The sequence below is a fragment of the Coenobita brevimanus genome, chromosome 59 (genome assembly GCF_032717465.1).
Source record: "Coenobita brevimanus isolate Jiangsu-jjx chromosome 59, ASM3271746v2, whole genome shotgun sequence".
NCBI lineage: Eukaryota > Metazoa > Arthropoda > Malacostraca > Decapoda > Coenobitidae > Coenobita > Coenobita brevimanus.
Window position 1 is genome coordinate 24,771,475 of NC_137012.1, and position 14,044 is coordinate 24,785,518.

The 14,044-nt window shown below is 41.1% G+C and overlaps 1 protein-coding gene across 1 annotated transcript in view; it reads right to left on the reverse strand.

The window, feature by feature from the left end:
* Oseg2 (intraflagellar transport protein Oseg2) overlaps window positions 1-14,044 on the reverse strand; it is a 133,457-nt gene that overhangs the window by 38,973 nt on the left and 80,440 nt on the right. Inside the window, exons 20-23 of the mRNA XM_080274706.1 lie at window positions 7,052-7,242; window positions 6,723-6,905; window positions 3,980-4,126; window positions 2,891-3,045 (exon numbers count right to left, since the gene is read on the reverse strand). Coding sequence (XP_080130832.1) covers window positions 2,891-3,045; window positions 3,980-4,126; window positions 6,723-6,905; window positions 7,052-7,242 — 676 coding nt within the window. The remainder of the gene's footprint in view (window positions 1-2,890; window positions 3,046-3,979; window positions 4,127-6,722; window positions 6,906-7,051; window positions 7,243-14,044) is intronic.

Consider the following 14,044-nt stretch of genomic DNA (forward strand, 5'->3'; position numbering starts at 1 on the left):
TAGTTGGGGAATCCGACAAGCAGGGATACTGGGGGAGTATTCTTGAAAACCCCCCTACCCATATATTTTTGTCTAAGCATAAAGCCTAAAGATCTTACCAGTTCAATTCATATTCCTCTAGTTTGTTTTCTGTATTCTTCTGACATTTGAGGGTGGTAAATTACCTTCTTTTGCTGCAAGACTTCCTCCCTTACTATCATCATGTTCCTTAAGCCATACCTACGATCATTTCCAGCATAATGGAAGAAACTTACTCATAATCAGGGCACATGTTACATTAGCATGTACACATATTGGTGAAAACATCTGGGATAAAGTGACCACCTGACTGCTTGGGATGGTACAGTAGGGTCGTGTAAACACACCAGTAACCTTCATTCCCTTCCCATAACTGTTCGCAGTTTTTTATAGCTCGCCCTATCTAATCGTCACAGACACTGGTAGACTAAAGCATTGTTTAAGGCCAGCAGCTATGAAGGGGTTAATGGAAAACATTACTGTTTGTATCAATACTGTCTCTTGCACACATACACATAAGAATGAACAAAAGAATGAGCAGTAAATGTACACAACTTTATGAAGCAGAAATAACTGTGTGCTCAGACGGTCCGAATGTGTTGGGAAGCATGATAACTAATGAAGAATGTGGAACTGAATGCTAACTAACAAGAACACGTGGGATGAAAGTGATTTTTTTCTGATTAACAAATATTTTTGTTCCATTTCGTCCCTTAAAATTGTGAAATCCAAAAATTTTCGTCTAGGCTTGGCCTACAGCCTAAAGACCTTACCAATTCAATTCATTTTCCTTAAGTTTGTTTTCTGTATTTTTCTAACCATTTTGAGGATGGTAAATTACCTTCTCTTGCTGAAAGAATTCCTCCCTTATTATCAGTGATGGGTGGGTGCGCAAACACTTGCGCAAAGCGCAATTGTGCACCGCTGTGCTCCAGTGAATATCGTTTGTGCATTGCGCACCGCATGAGACCATGCGCAATATTGCGCTTGCGCACCTGTCCTGTGGATTGCGGGGACACGTGGTCTTGGGAGCTTCCCGTATGTCTGGACATGGGATGGTGGAGGCGGGAGGGACAGAGGGTAGTAGCATTTCTTAAAATGCTTCAACAGAAATAATGTATTTTAATATTTTTTTAAACTGTTATCATTTATATATTATTTAAATCAAATATCCACAGCCTAATAATTTATTAAGCTGTAGATATTTGATTTAAATAATATGTTTTACTGATTTTTGTAAGGAATTGCACATGCTATTGTATATCTATACTGAATTATTAAATAAAACGTCTTGCAAAAATGCAGATAAAAGTAAAACTGGCAACATCACAGCCTTTGTTTCCCTGTCCCTCCGCTTTGCAGGCCCCGCTCACTCCTCTGTTTGAACTTCCACGAGTGAAAAAGTTACTACATGACAGTATTGTGATACCAACTCTAATGTATAGAAGCGAAGCTTTGACCTTGTTGGAGGGACAAAAGTCAAGAGTGAGAGCTGTGGAAATACATGAGTTATCTGAGAGGAGCATATGGAGCTACATGGAGAGACAGACTGACATATGAGGAAGTGAAGGATCATTGTGGTGTGGATGTGGATGTGATAGGAAGTGTTAGGAGAAACACAATGAGGTGGGTTGGTCATATGGAGAGGATGGAGAGTGAGAGACTAACGAGGAGAGTGTATGTGATTTAGGTGGAGAGGGAGGGGGAGGCCAAGGATGAGATGGAGGGATGGAGTGAAGTATATGGAAGAAGGTGTGTGAGTTGGGAGCAGGGCAGTGAAATGGCGGGGGACAGGGGGACATGGAGGCGATTTGTTGCTTGTTTGTGGCCAGTAGCCACCCCTTATGGGATTAAGGCGTCTGGCAATAGACAGACAGAATAATAATAGATAAAAGTAAATAAGTATGCTAATTTACTTAAATATCAATATTTTACAGTAATTCCCACAAATATATGCAAATGGTTTGCGCTAGCCCTTAGCGACATTGCGCAAGCTAAATATTAGATTGCGCACTTGCACAAATTACAAATGATAGAAAATAATAATAATAGATAAAAGTAAGTAAGTACCAGGTATGCTATTTTATTTAAGTATCTCAGTACTTCACAGTAATTCCCACAAATATATGCAAATGGTTTGCACTTGCACTTTGCGACATTGCGTAAGCTAATTATTTGTCAGATTGTGCACTTGCGCTTGCACAAGGTAGTTAACTGTGGATTGCGCATTGCGCTTGCGCAAGGCCCTTCATCGTTTGCGCTGCCCACCATTGCTTATTATCATCACATTCCTTAAGTTGTACCTACGATTGTTTCCGGCTAACAAGAAAAATTTACTCGACGTACTCAAACATGGATTTCATTTCCCAATTTCCTAACTGGAGCCGAGGTTAGGTTAAATTATTATGTTGTTAAGCTAGGTTAGGTTATCAGTCGCCTCACCAAACTCCACCCTACCACCCTTGTGATCAAGTTTTGAGAAGGAGGTGTGCGTGGGGGGCTGACTCACGCTCATTTACCTGTGGCTCGCTCGCCAGCAACTGGATGCTTGTTGGAGCTATCATACGGATAATTTTATGTATTACAGTACTACTGAACCATTCGGTCATGGCCCGGATATACCAAAACCTGGATAATCCATACCTGGATAACTGAGCTTTCATTGTATGTCTATCTATCTACATAGATGGATACATAGATATATACTAGAAAGAGAGAGAACACAGTTGAGGGGGCTATGAGGAAGGGAAGCATTATTATGTAGGACAGGGAAAAGATAATGTTTGTAAAAGGACAGGAAAGAAGATTAATACAAGAAAAACTGATGAGGCACCAGATAACTATGATGCAAATATGTGACAACAGGACTCACATCAGTACTGCCTCTTTGGGTTTGCCAGCCTGGATGAACTGTGCCTCTGCCTCAGAGAACTTGCCATCATCTTCAAGAGCCATGGCATACTTGTAGTGAATATCTGGAACCTTCTGCTTCATAGCTGTGCGGGCAAGCTCAAATGCAAACTCAAACTGGAAAAAATATATAAGCATTACACTCTCTCATATGTAAACAGAGCCAACAATTTAAAGACAGTATGAAATGATTACATAAATGATAGGCACTGAATGAGGTGATGTAGCAAAACACAAAGCAAGCTAGGCTATATGTTAAATTATTATTACACCTTGAATAATAATAAAACAAAAAAATATCAGTTTTATTTATCTTCAATTATTTCTCTAAATTATAAAAGTAAACTGCTGTAACTGGTACCAGTTTAGAACTCAGCTGTACAGATGATAATGAATATGGGAAATCAAATGTTGGCTGTGTCAAAGGATCTGCTTAATTGTCAGTCTCACTGTGTTCAGGCATGATGCACTAACTTCCCCTGACAATTTCTTAATTTATTACATCATCATCATCATCATCAACAACATCCGGACCTCCTTTCCCACCCTAGGGATGGGTGAGGAGTAGCAATGTCCATACAGCCCAAGTTTGCCCACTCCAATGGGCCATGCTTCCATTCAATCATCATTCAAGCCCCTGGAATCCTTGCTCTATCTGATACGCCAGAACCTTTCACCACATTCTGTAGCTTCATATAAATGTATCCAAGAGAGTCAATTATGACAATTATTACACATTTTTTAAATATATAATATTTACATATTTACTGAGTATATTACATCACATTTCATATGCAGTATAGTACTCATAACAGTATATATTTAACTTCTGCTACAAACATGACTGCTTTTATGACAAGTGAATAAAATGGGTGGAGGGAAAAGACAGGGGAGAGCTCATGAGTCATGGCTGGATGACTAATACTTTTTATGCTAGACTCACTTCACTGATATCACTAAACTACAAGGCACCAGTATAATACCAACTACCTTGTCTCAAAATGCTAACAGCTTACAAATCGTTAATTATTTAATCACAACCATTACTGACCTGCATGCTCTCACAGGCATAGTCAATACACTGTTCCAACAAGCCAAACTTGTTGAGCAGCTTGACAGCTGCATCTCCCCTCAGTGTGCGGGCCCACAGGAACGCTACTTGTTTCCCAGAGTTTGCACCACCCTGCTGTTTAGCAACCTGTGGATATACAACAGTATATACAATATGCTGTCTAAAACTATATATATATATATATATATATATATATATATATACACAATAATTTACTGGTATAATCTCAGCAATATCATGTGAAAAATGAATTCAACTCCAGATGTTACTGAAAAAAAATTTCCTGCACAACCATGCTGTCAAGTTGTCTAAATACAGCTTTCATAAACTTAATAAAAATTTGTTTAGGAAAGAAGAGAACAATCTGCAAAGAACAAGAGAAGACAATGGAGAGGCTGCAGTGGGAGAAGATAGATCATCCAATCCTATGCTGCACCATACACTGGTATATTGTACTGATAATAGGAACTAGAGATGCAGTTAGCATTCTGACAGCCACTTCAATTAGAAAGATGACAAGTGTGGTAGGGAGGGTATATGGATGAATTATTATACAGAAAGTAAGAGAGATATCAGAAGTCCTAGTGAGTGATGAATAGGGTGGCTTTAGGAGTGGCACAGGTTGTGTGGATTAAATATTTGCAGTGAGATAGATAGCAGAGAAGGCTTGTGAGAAGGACCATAAGGTGTTTATGGCATTCATGGATATGGAAAAGGCATATGACAAAGTGGACAGAGAAGGATTGCGGAAAGTTTTACGCATGTACAGTGAAGATGTTAAGCTGCTAGGTGTCGTCAAGAGTTTTTATGATGGTAGTGAAGCATGTATAAGGGTTAATGGGCATCAAAGTGAATGGTTCACGATCAGTGTGGGTGTGCGACAAGGTTGTGTGATGTCCCCATGGTTGTTCAATATATATATGGACGGGGTGATGATAGAAGTAAATGCACGAGTGATGGAGAGAGGGATGGCGTTGGTAATGGATGGAATATCTCAAATTTGTTGTATGCTGATGATGCAGTACTCCTTGCAAGTACCAGACAAGAACTTGGTAGGCTAGTGCAGAGTTTTGCTGATGTCTGTGAGCATCATGCCTTGAGAGTAAATGCAGAAAAGAGTAAAGTGATGGTTACTGAGAGAGAAGGTGACTCCCAGTGCGATGTTACGGTAAAAGGAGAGAGACTGGAATTGGTGAGTGAGTTCAAATACCTGGGTACAGGGATAGAAAAGAGAGGAAAATGTGCAAAAGAAGTTGAGAGCATTCAGACACAAGTAAGAAAAGTAGCTGGTGCAATGAAGGCCTTGATAAGAAGCAAAGGCTTGACTGCTGCAGCTGCACAGGGTTTACATGAAGGGGTGTTTGTGCCAACTTTAACATATGGATGTGAGCTATGGTGTGGCATGAAAATGAAAAGACAAGAGTAAGAACAATGGAGATAGGACTGCTGAGGAATGTATGTGGAGTACAGGGGGTGGATAGTATACAAAATAATGTGATTCGTGAAAGATGTGGAGTGAGGAAGTCGGTGGACACCAGAATTGAAGAGAGTGTACTGTACTGAGGTGGTATGGTCATGTGGAAAGAATGGATAACAACAAAGTGGTGAAAAAAGTATATCTAAGCGAATCTGAAGGAGAGAGGAAGCGAGGCAAGCCAAGGAGAAGGTGGAGAGATGTGGTGGATGAGTGTGTGAGGAAGAGCAGTTTGGAAGTCGGTGAGGCTAGGGCAGTGACAAGAGATTGAGCTGGCTGGATGAATGTTGTGAGAAGTGCATGATCTGGGATTTGGCTCCACTTTTCACATGGCAGCGGCCGGACTGACTGTGAATGTTTTTGGCGTATCCAATACAGCCAGGATTCTGGGGGCTTGAATGATGAGTGAATGGAAGTGTGGCCCATTGGATTGGGCAAATTGGGGCTATCTGGACACTGCTACTCTTCACCCTGCCCTAGGGTGGGAAAGGAGGTCCAGATGATGATGATGACAGTGACAGTGGTTGAGTGTGTGGTCTGAGTAACAGATATATACTGTAATAAAATAGGAATGGGGGAAGGGGTGAAGTTTTACTGAGAAGAATGGTAAATCCACAATAACAGATGGAGCAGATGATAAGAAAAGTTAATAAAATTGCCATCTAACACCAGAAGTCATGGAAAAATATGTTTTTGATTTAGGCATTTGTACACTACCAGGGGAGTAGGACAATCTCCTCCCCTCAAACATTCTGGACTACAGTAACCTAGCTTCAGGCCACATCCAAACACAAACCAAAAAGGCTGCATGTAGATTTTGAAATACTGTACCAAACAGAAGCCCTACTGGACAAACACTTGTGGTGGCAAGAATGCGACCCCCTGCATGCACACATGAAAAGAGCTGACAGTTAAATTTTCTTCTTCCAAACTGCATGGGCAGTGGCATACTATAAACTGGATATTAAGCAGCCCATAGCTGACGTTTCACCCACACCTTCTATCTGGGATGCATCCTGTTCCAAGCACACTGACAAATCATTCATTACACCAAACTGGAGGAGGACTGAATAATAAATACCTAAATAAATAAATAAAAATAAAAACCCAGGCCACAGTATTTACTTATGGCAGTCCATCCTTGCCCTCATCTACTAGCTTACTGTGTGAACATGGCCTCATGGTAGGCTTTTAATGAACTCTCACTCAGTAAGAGACAAATATTTACATCACCTTCCTAAGACTCACCCTATATGCATCTTCCCACATGTCAACAGTACGATACATGTTGACAGCAGCCTTCCAATCATCTGCAGCAATGTAATGCTTCTCTGCATCATGGTAATTATTCTCCTGTTCCAGCTGAGTTGCCAGGTGTAGGTGTGTTGACTGTACCAGGTCTGCATGGTATTCTTTCACCAGTCGCATCATCTGAAATACATGCAGAAGTTTTAATCTCTAGTATCTGTTACTCTGGTTTTTAATTCAGTATTTCAGACACGGTAGGAGCAGGGCTATAAAATCAACAGTGAATAACCCTGAAAAGGTTTATATGAGTGTTCATAATTAATTCTGACCTGCTCAAACTGTCGCTGCTTCTTGTACATGGTGATGGCAAGGTCTGGCTCATGGACAGATATATAGAGCTTCTCAGCCTCACGGAATTTGCCCTGGGATTCCAGCTCCTGTGCCTGATTCACATACATCACTGCTACCTTGTCTGCACCCATGAATTTGCTGGCAAGCTGATGTGCACGCTCCCATTCTCCTAATTGGGAAATAATATAAATACAGCATTATCATAATATCTGCCTATCATTCAATCTTGCTTTACCATCAGCAGCATAAAAGCTCAAGATGAACGAAGACCCAGGCAATTTTCCATGAATGGCACTATGTGGCTAAAACCCCCATAACCCCTCTGAGATTTAAAATCTTATGAACCAAATCCAGTTCAAATGCATTAACCCACTACACCACTAGGTGTTCAAGTGTTGGTTATGCCTGTATGGTTGTCACACAGCATAGCAAATAGTTTCCACAGTTCAAGGAAATAATATGGTTTGTCATTTCAGGTAGAGGAATCTTAAAGTAGTACTACCTCATGCGAATGGATGGTGAGTGTCCCATCTACTAACAATATACAATGCAACAGTGATACAAAATTAATACAAATAGCTATAATATCCATAAATATAAGGAAAGTATTAATGAATTAATACACAAGTTGCATGGGAAATAGTAGATGCTTTTTTAAGCAAAGTACGCAATTTTAGGTACCAAAATGAATGTGTGTGTGTGTGTGTGTGTGTGTGTGTGTGTGTGTGTGTGTGTGTGTGTGTGTGTGTGTGTGTGTGTGTGTGTGTGTGTGTGTGTGTGTGTGTGTGTGTGTTCATGTTCATGTTCTTACCTAATTGTATCTTTACAGGAATGAGTCAAGCTCGTATTGTCCCGTGTCTTAGACCATATTTATCGTCCATATCCTTAAATTTGTGAATTGTTTTGGCACACACTATTTCATTCGGTAGTGCATTCCATTGATCAATTGCTCTGTTTGGGAAACTGAATTTCCTTACGTCTTTATCACCTCTCTTCTTATGCAGTTTTTTGCATTGTCCTCTTGCTGATGCTTCTCCATATGTTAAGTAATCATTTATGTCTATTTTCTCCTTTCCTGATATGCACTTATATAGCATTATCATGTCACCTCTTTTCCTTCTCTCCTGTAGTGTTGGTAGATTCAGTTTATTTAGTCTTTCTTCGTAGCTTAGGTCCCTTAAGCTTGGTATCCATCTTGTAGCGGCCCTTTGAACTTTTTCAATCTTGTCTATATGCTTTTTGAGATGAGGACTCCAGACTATTGATGCATATTCCAGGGTTGGTCTAATGAATGATGTTATTATCCTTCTTAGCATGTCTTCATTTATGTATGTGAATGCTATTCTCATATTTGCAAGCAGTGTATACATGTTCCGTACCTTCTCGCTGATGTGGTCAGCCGGAGATAGTCTGTTATTGATAATCACACCTAGGTCTTTCTCTCTTTCTGATGTGTATAGGGTTTTATTTCCTAACTTATAATCCCAATCAGGTCTTTTTCCACTTTTACCAAACTTGATTACATGACACTTGTCCACATTGAATTCCATTTGCCATGTACTACTCCATTCATGAAGTTTATTTAATTCTTCTTGTAGCTCCCTACAAGAGTCTGTGCTAGTAATTCTCCTTTGTATTTTTGCATCATCTGCAAACATATTCAGATAGCTCTCATTTCCAGTGTTACTGTTTATATCATTTATGTACACTAGAAACATGATTGGTGCCAGCACCGAACCCTGTGGTACTCCACTAGTCACTTCTTTCCATGATGAGTAGTTTCCTCTTAGTACTGTCCTCATTTCTCTTTTTATGAGAAAGTCTTGCATCCAACAAAACAGTTTGCCTCGAATTCCTCCTTGATGGTACAGCTTCCATAAAAGTCTTTGGTGTGGTACTGTGTCAAAAGCTTTCTTGAAATCTAAATAGATACTGTCCACCCATCCTTCCCTTTCCTGTATTGTGTGTGTGTGTGTGTATTTACCTAATTGTGATATACAGGAAATAAGCTACGCTCGTGGGGTCCCGTCTCTGTTTCTCAATAAGTCAAATTCAGCTTTAAACTCATATAAGTTTTTAGACTGGACGATCTCTTTGTCCAGGCTATTCCACAGGTCTATACATCTATAAGGAAAACTATATTTCTTGATATCTTTCAAGCAGCTTGGCTTCTTCAATTTCATTCCGTGTCCTCTTGTTACTCTTTTATCCCATAAAAACTGATCTTCTTTGTCAGTTTTATCTACTCCCATCATGGTCCTGAACACTGCAATCATGTCGCCTCTCTTTCTCCATTCTTCTAGGGAAGGCAGATCCAGCTTTCCCAGCCTCTCTCTGTATGAAAGATCTGCCAGACTGGGGACCATTTTGGTTGCTGTTCTTTGTATTCTCTCAATCTTGTTTATATCTTTCTTTTTGTGTGGGGACCACACTATTGCTGCATACTCTAACCTGGGGCAAATCATGGCCACTATCAATTTCTTCATCATCTCCTCATCCATATAATGAAAAGCTACTCTTATATTAGTCAGGAGTTTATACATCTCTCTAACTGTCTTGTTAATGTGCTTTTCGGGAGACAAACTGTCCTGGACCAGCACTCCCAAATCCACTGCTATTTTTGGTTTAAAATTTAATACACTTGAGCTTGTTTGGTGTGGTGACATCATGTCCAGTCAGTGGGATCGGCAAGAAATACTCTATCAAAGGCATTCAGGTGGCCCTCTTTAACATCGCTAAGAATGTATATTTTGTTTGTTCTCCAATATTTTTTTGATTGAAAATCAAATGTCAATCATCTGAGATGTATATTGTAGTACAATAATTTTCCTTGAGAACGTTGGTCTATAAGAAAACAGCTCAAATCCCTGTCACTTACATTCATATTTACCAGTATTTTTTCCATCTTTATTGAATATTTTTTCAATGATGAAAGTGGTCAGGAACCTAACCCCTCTATTTCTTAACAATCTTATGGGAAAAATCAGTTCGTTTTTCGACTAATTCATTATTCAACCACACTTTAAGGATTGCATCCCTGTCAAACAGTGAGGGAGAGGTGTAAATGCTCTATTTACTAACTTATATGTTTATTCTCACTATCTATCTATCTATAGCCCGATGCCCTAATCCCGCAAAGGGTGGCCGCAGACAAAACGCCTCCAAGTCACTCTGTCACCCACCATTTGACTCCCCTCCCCCCAACTCCCCCCCCCCCTCCCTCATATACCTCTCAACTCCATCCCTCCACCTCATCCTCGGTCTACCCCTCCCTCTCCCTCCCTCCACCTCACCCACATACACCCTGTTAGTCAGTCTTTCACTCTCCATCCTCTCCACATGTCCAAACCACCTCAGTGTATTTCTCCTAATCTTTTCAACCACATCCACATCTACCCCACAACGTTCCTTCACTTCTTCATTCGTCAACCTGTCCCTCCATGTCACTCCACATGCTCCTCTCAAGTAACTCATTTCCACTGCTCTCACTCTTGACTTGTTCCCCTCTTGCAAGGTCCACGCCTCGCTTCCATACGTCAGGGTAGGGATCACAATACCATCATGCAGAGACTTCTTAACTTCCATACTCACCTCCCTATTTCTCATCACTGCTTTCAGTGTGCCAACAACCTTCCTTCCCTGCTGTACCCTTTCACGTACTTCATCCCCCAAAGTTCCATCCTTACTCATCACACTACCCAAGTACTTGAATGCACTCACATTCTCCATATCCTCACCATCCAACCTCACTGCACACTCTGTGACTTCATTCCTCTCAAACACCATAACTTTACTTTTGTTTACATTAACTTTCAGCTTCCTCCTCCTACACACTGTCCCAAATTCATTCACCAAACCTTGCAACTCCCATTCATCTTCACTCAACAATACTGTATCATCAGCAAACAGCAACACCGGAAGCTTCCAAATCTCACCCTCATTCATTAGGGCCACCCCCACATCCACTGCCCTACCTTGTACCTCCTTTACGACCCCATCCATATATATATTAAACAGCCATGGAGACATTACACACCCCTGTTTCAGTCCCACACTGAGATCAAAGAACTCGCTCAGCTCATCATCCACTCGCACCGTAGCCCTAGCTCCCTCGTACATACTCTTCACATCACTCAACAATTTCCCCTCCACTCCATATATTCTTAATACCTTCCACATACCTTTCCTATCTATTCTGTCATAAGCTTTCTCCAAGTCCATGAAGGCAGCGTACACTTTCCTTCCCTTCTCTAGATACTTCTCCACTAAACATCTTAGAACAAATATCTGATCTACACACCCTTTTCCCTTCCTAAATCCCCCATGTTCTTCTCCAACTAGCTCCTCTGTCATATGCCTAACCCTATCAATGAGTATTCTACCATATATTTTACCAGTCACACTAAGAAGGCAAATACCCCTATGGTTACCACATACTTCTCTCTCCCCTTTTCCTTTGTACAGAGGAACAATTATACCTGATTTCCAGTCCTCTGGAACCCTTCCCTCTTCCCAAGCCAATCTACACAACTTCCATATCCACTCCACAAGAATCTCACCCCCATACCTAAGCATTACACCACACACTCCATCAATTCCTGGGGCCTTTCCCAGCTTAATCTTCTTCATCGCTTCCACTACTTCCGACCTACTGATCTCTTCCTCCCTCCTCTCATCTCTTCTTCTCCCAGCCATTCCCCAACCACTTATACTCACACTGCTCTCACTCTCTACATTCAACAAATCCTCAAAGTGCTCCTTCCATCTCCTCAATTTCTCTCTCTTCTCCACCAACAATCTATTATTCCTATCTTTCACTCCCCTACTATTTCCCCTTTCACACTGCCTTACTTTCTTTACCTCCTTCCAAAACAATTTCTTACTCTCCCTCCATTTCACACTCAGATTCCTCCCAAACTCTTCATCCACTTTCTTCTTACTCTCCTTCACCAGTCTCTTAACCTCCCTTCTCCTGCTCACATATACCTCTATCTTCTCTCTCTCATCTTCTCCCCTACCTCTACTCGCCAACCATTCACCATATGCCTTCTTCTTTTGTTCCACAGCTCGTTTCACCTCATCATTCCACCATGCTGTCCCTTGCACACCCTTGCATCTCCTCCTCACTCCACAAACCACCTCACACGCTGCGCTTATCTCTTCCGTGAATATCTTACATACGTCTTCCACCCCTTCCATCTGCTCTAGCTCATACCTTCCCAGTCTTTCTTCCACTATGCTCTTATACTCTGTCCTCTTCTCACTATCTTGCAATTTCTCCACTCTTCTCACAGGAGCTGTTTCCTCGTGTCTTCCCCTTCGCCTCCTCAACCACTTCGCCTCCTCAACCACTTACTATACAGGAAGTAATTACAAAATGACTGCAAGTAGGCCTTGGATAAATCTATGTTTGTTCATCACGTCATGTCGATGGGTGTTTCCCATGCATCTGCTCTTTTACCGAACAAAATTCGTTAAATGAACATAACGTTCGGCCAGCTCAAGGTGGTCATTAAAACCAAAATACGTTAAAAGCGGATTCAGTTTCTACAGTAGGGTAATAGATGTCATACATGAGAGACAGAGATAAGCAAATTGTGTCTATCTTGATCTCAAGAAAGCATTTGACAGGTTGCCCTCCAAGAGGCTGCTGTGGAAGTTGATGACCTTTGGAGGTGTGCATGAGAAACTATTAAAGTGGATGGGACGTTATCTGACAGGAAGGCAGATGAGAACAGTTACAAGAGACAAGGTTTCACAATGGAGAAATGAGACTAGTGGAGTACTCCAGGGCTCTGTGTTAGCCCCAATAATGTTTCTGATATATGTAAATTATTTGCCGGAGGGTTTGAACAGTTACATGAGTATGTTTGCAGATGATGCTAAAAGCATTAAACATATCAAATATACTGACAGTTGTAAAAAACTGCAAGAGGACTTGGACAAACTCCACAGCTGAAGCCAGACTTGGAAAATGGATTTCAATGCCAAGAAGTGTCATCATCATCATCATACACGGACCTCCTTTCCCACTCTAAGGCAGGGTATGGCATCCCAACGTCCAGACAGCCCAAATTTGCCCTATCCATTGGGCCATGCTTCCATCCACTCAAGAAGTGTCATGTATTAGAAATGGGAATGAGTGAAAAAAGACCGCACTGGACATACAAAATGAGCAATGAGATAATAAACAAAAGATGCGAAGGACTTGGGAGGGATTATTCAGGATGACTTGTCACCAGAAATGCATATAAATAGAATCACTGGAGGCACTTATGGCTTACTGACCAACATGAGAGTGGCTTTTAATTATATGGACAAGGAAATGCTGAGGGAGTTGATAGTGACCATAAGACCAAGACTAGAGTATGCAGCTGTGGTATGGTCACCCCATTGGAAGAGGCATATTGATAAACTGGAGAGGGTTCAACAGATGGCAACAAGGATGATACCATTCCTAAGGGAACTGATCTATGAGGAGAGATTGAAAAAACTGAAGTTACCAACACTGAACGAGAGAAGGGAAAGAGGTGACTTGATCACGATGTTTCGAAATGTGAGAGAATTGGACAGGATGGACAGAGAGGATCTTTTTGTGTTGGACAATGAAAGCACTTGAGGTCATGTCTTCAAGCTGTGGAAAAGTAGATGTCTTAATGATCTTAAAAGGTTCAGTTTCCCAAACAGAACCATAGGTATTTGAAATTACTTAGACAAAGAGGTGGTGCACGCAAAAAAAACATTTCATCCATCCATCATCCAATCCTATGTCACCCCATGAGAAGCGTAGGAACCCGGAGCTAGGCAAGTTGGTCCTGACATTTGAGATGAAAGTGACCAGCCTTACTCATCCCTGAGTGGCATTACGTGAACAATAAACCCCAACAACCCCTTGGATATAAACCTACATAGGCTCAATCTGGAGCACCTTAATAACCCACTCAACCACCAGGCGCCATATTTTGGATATA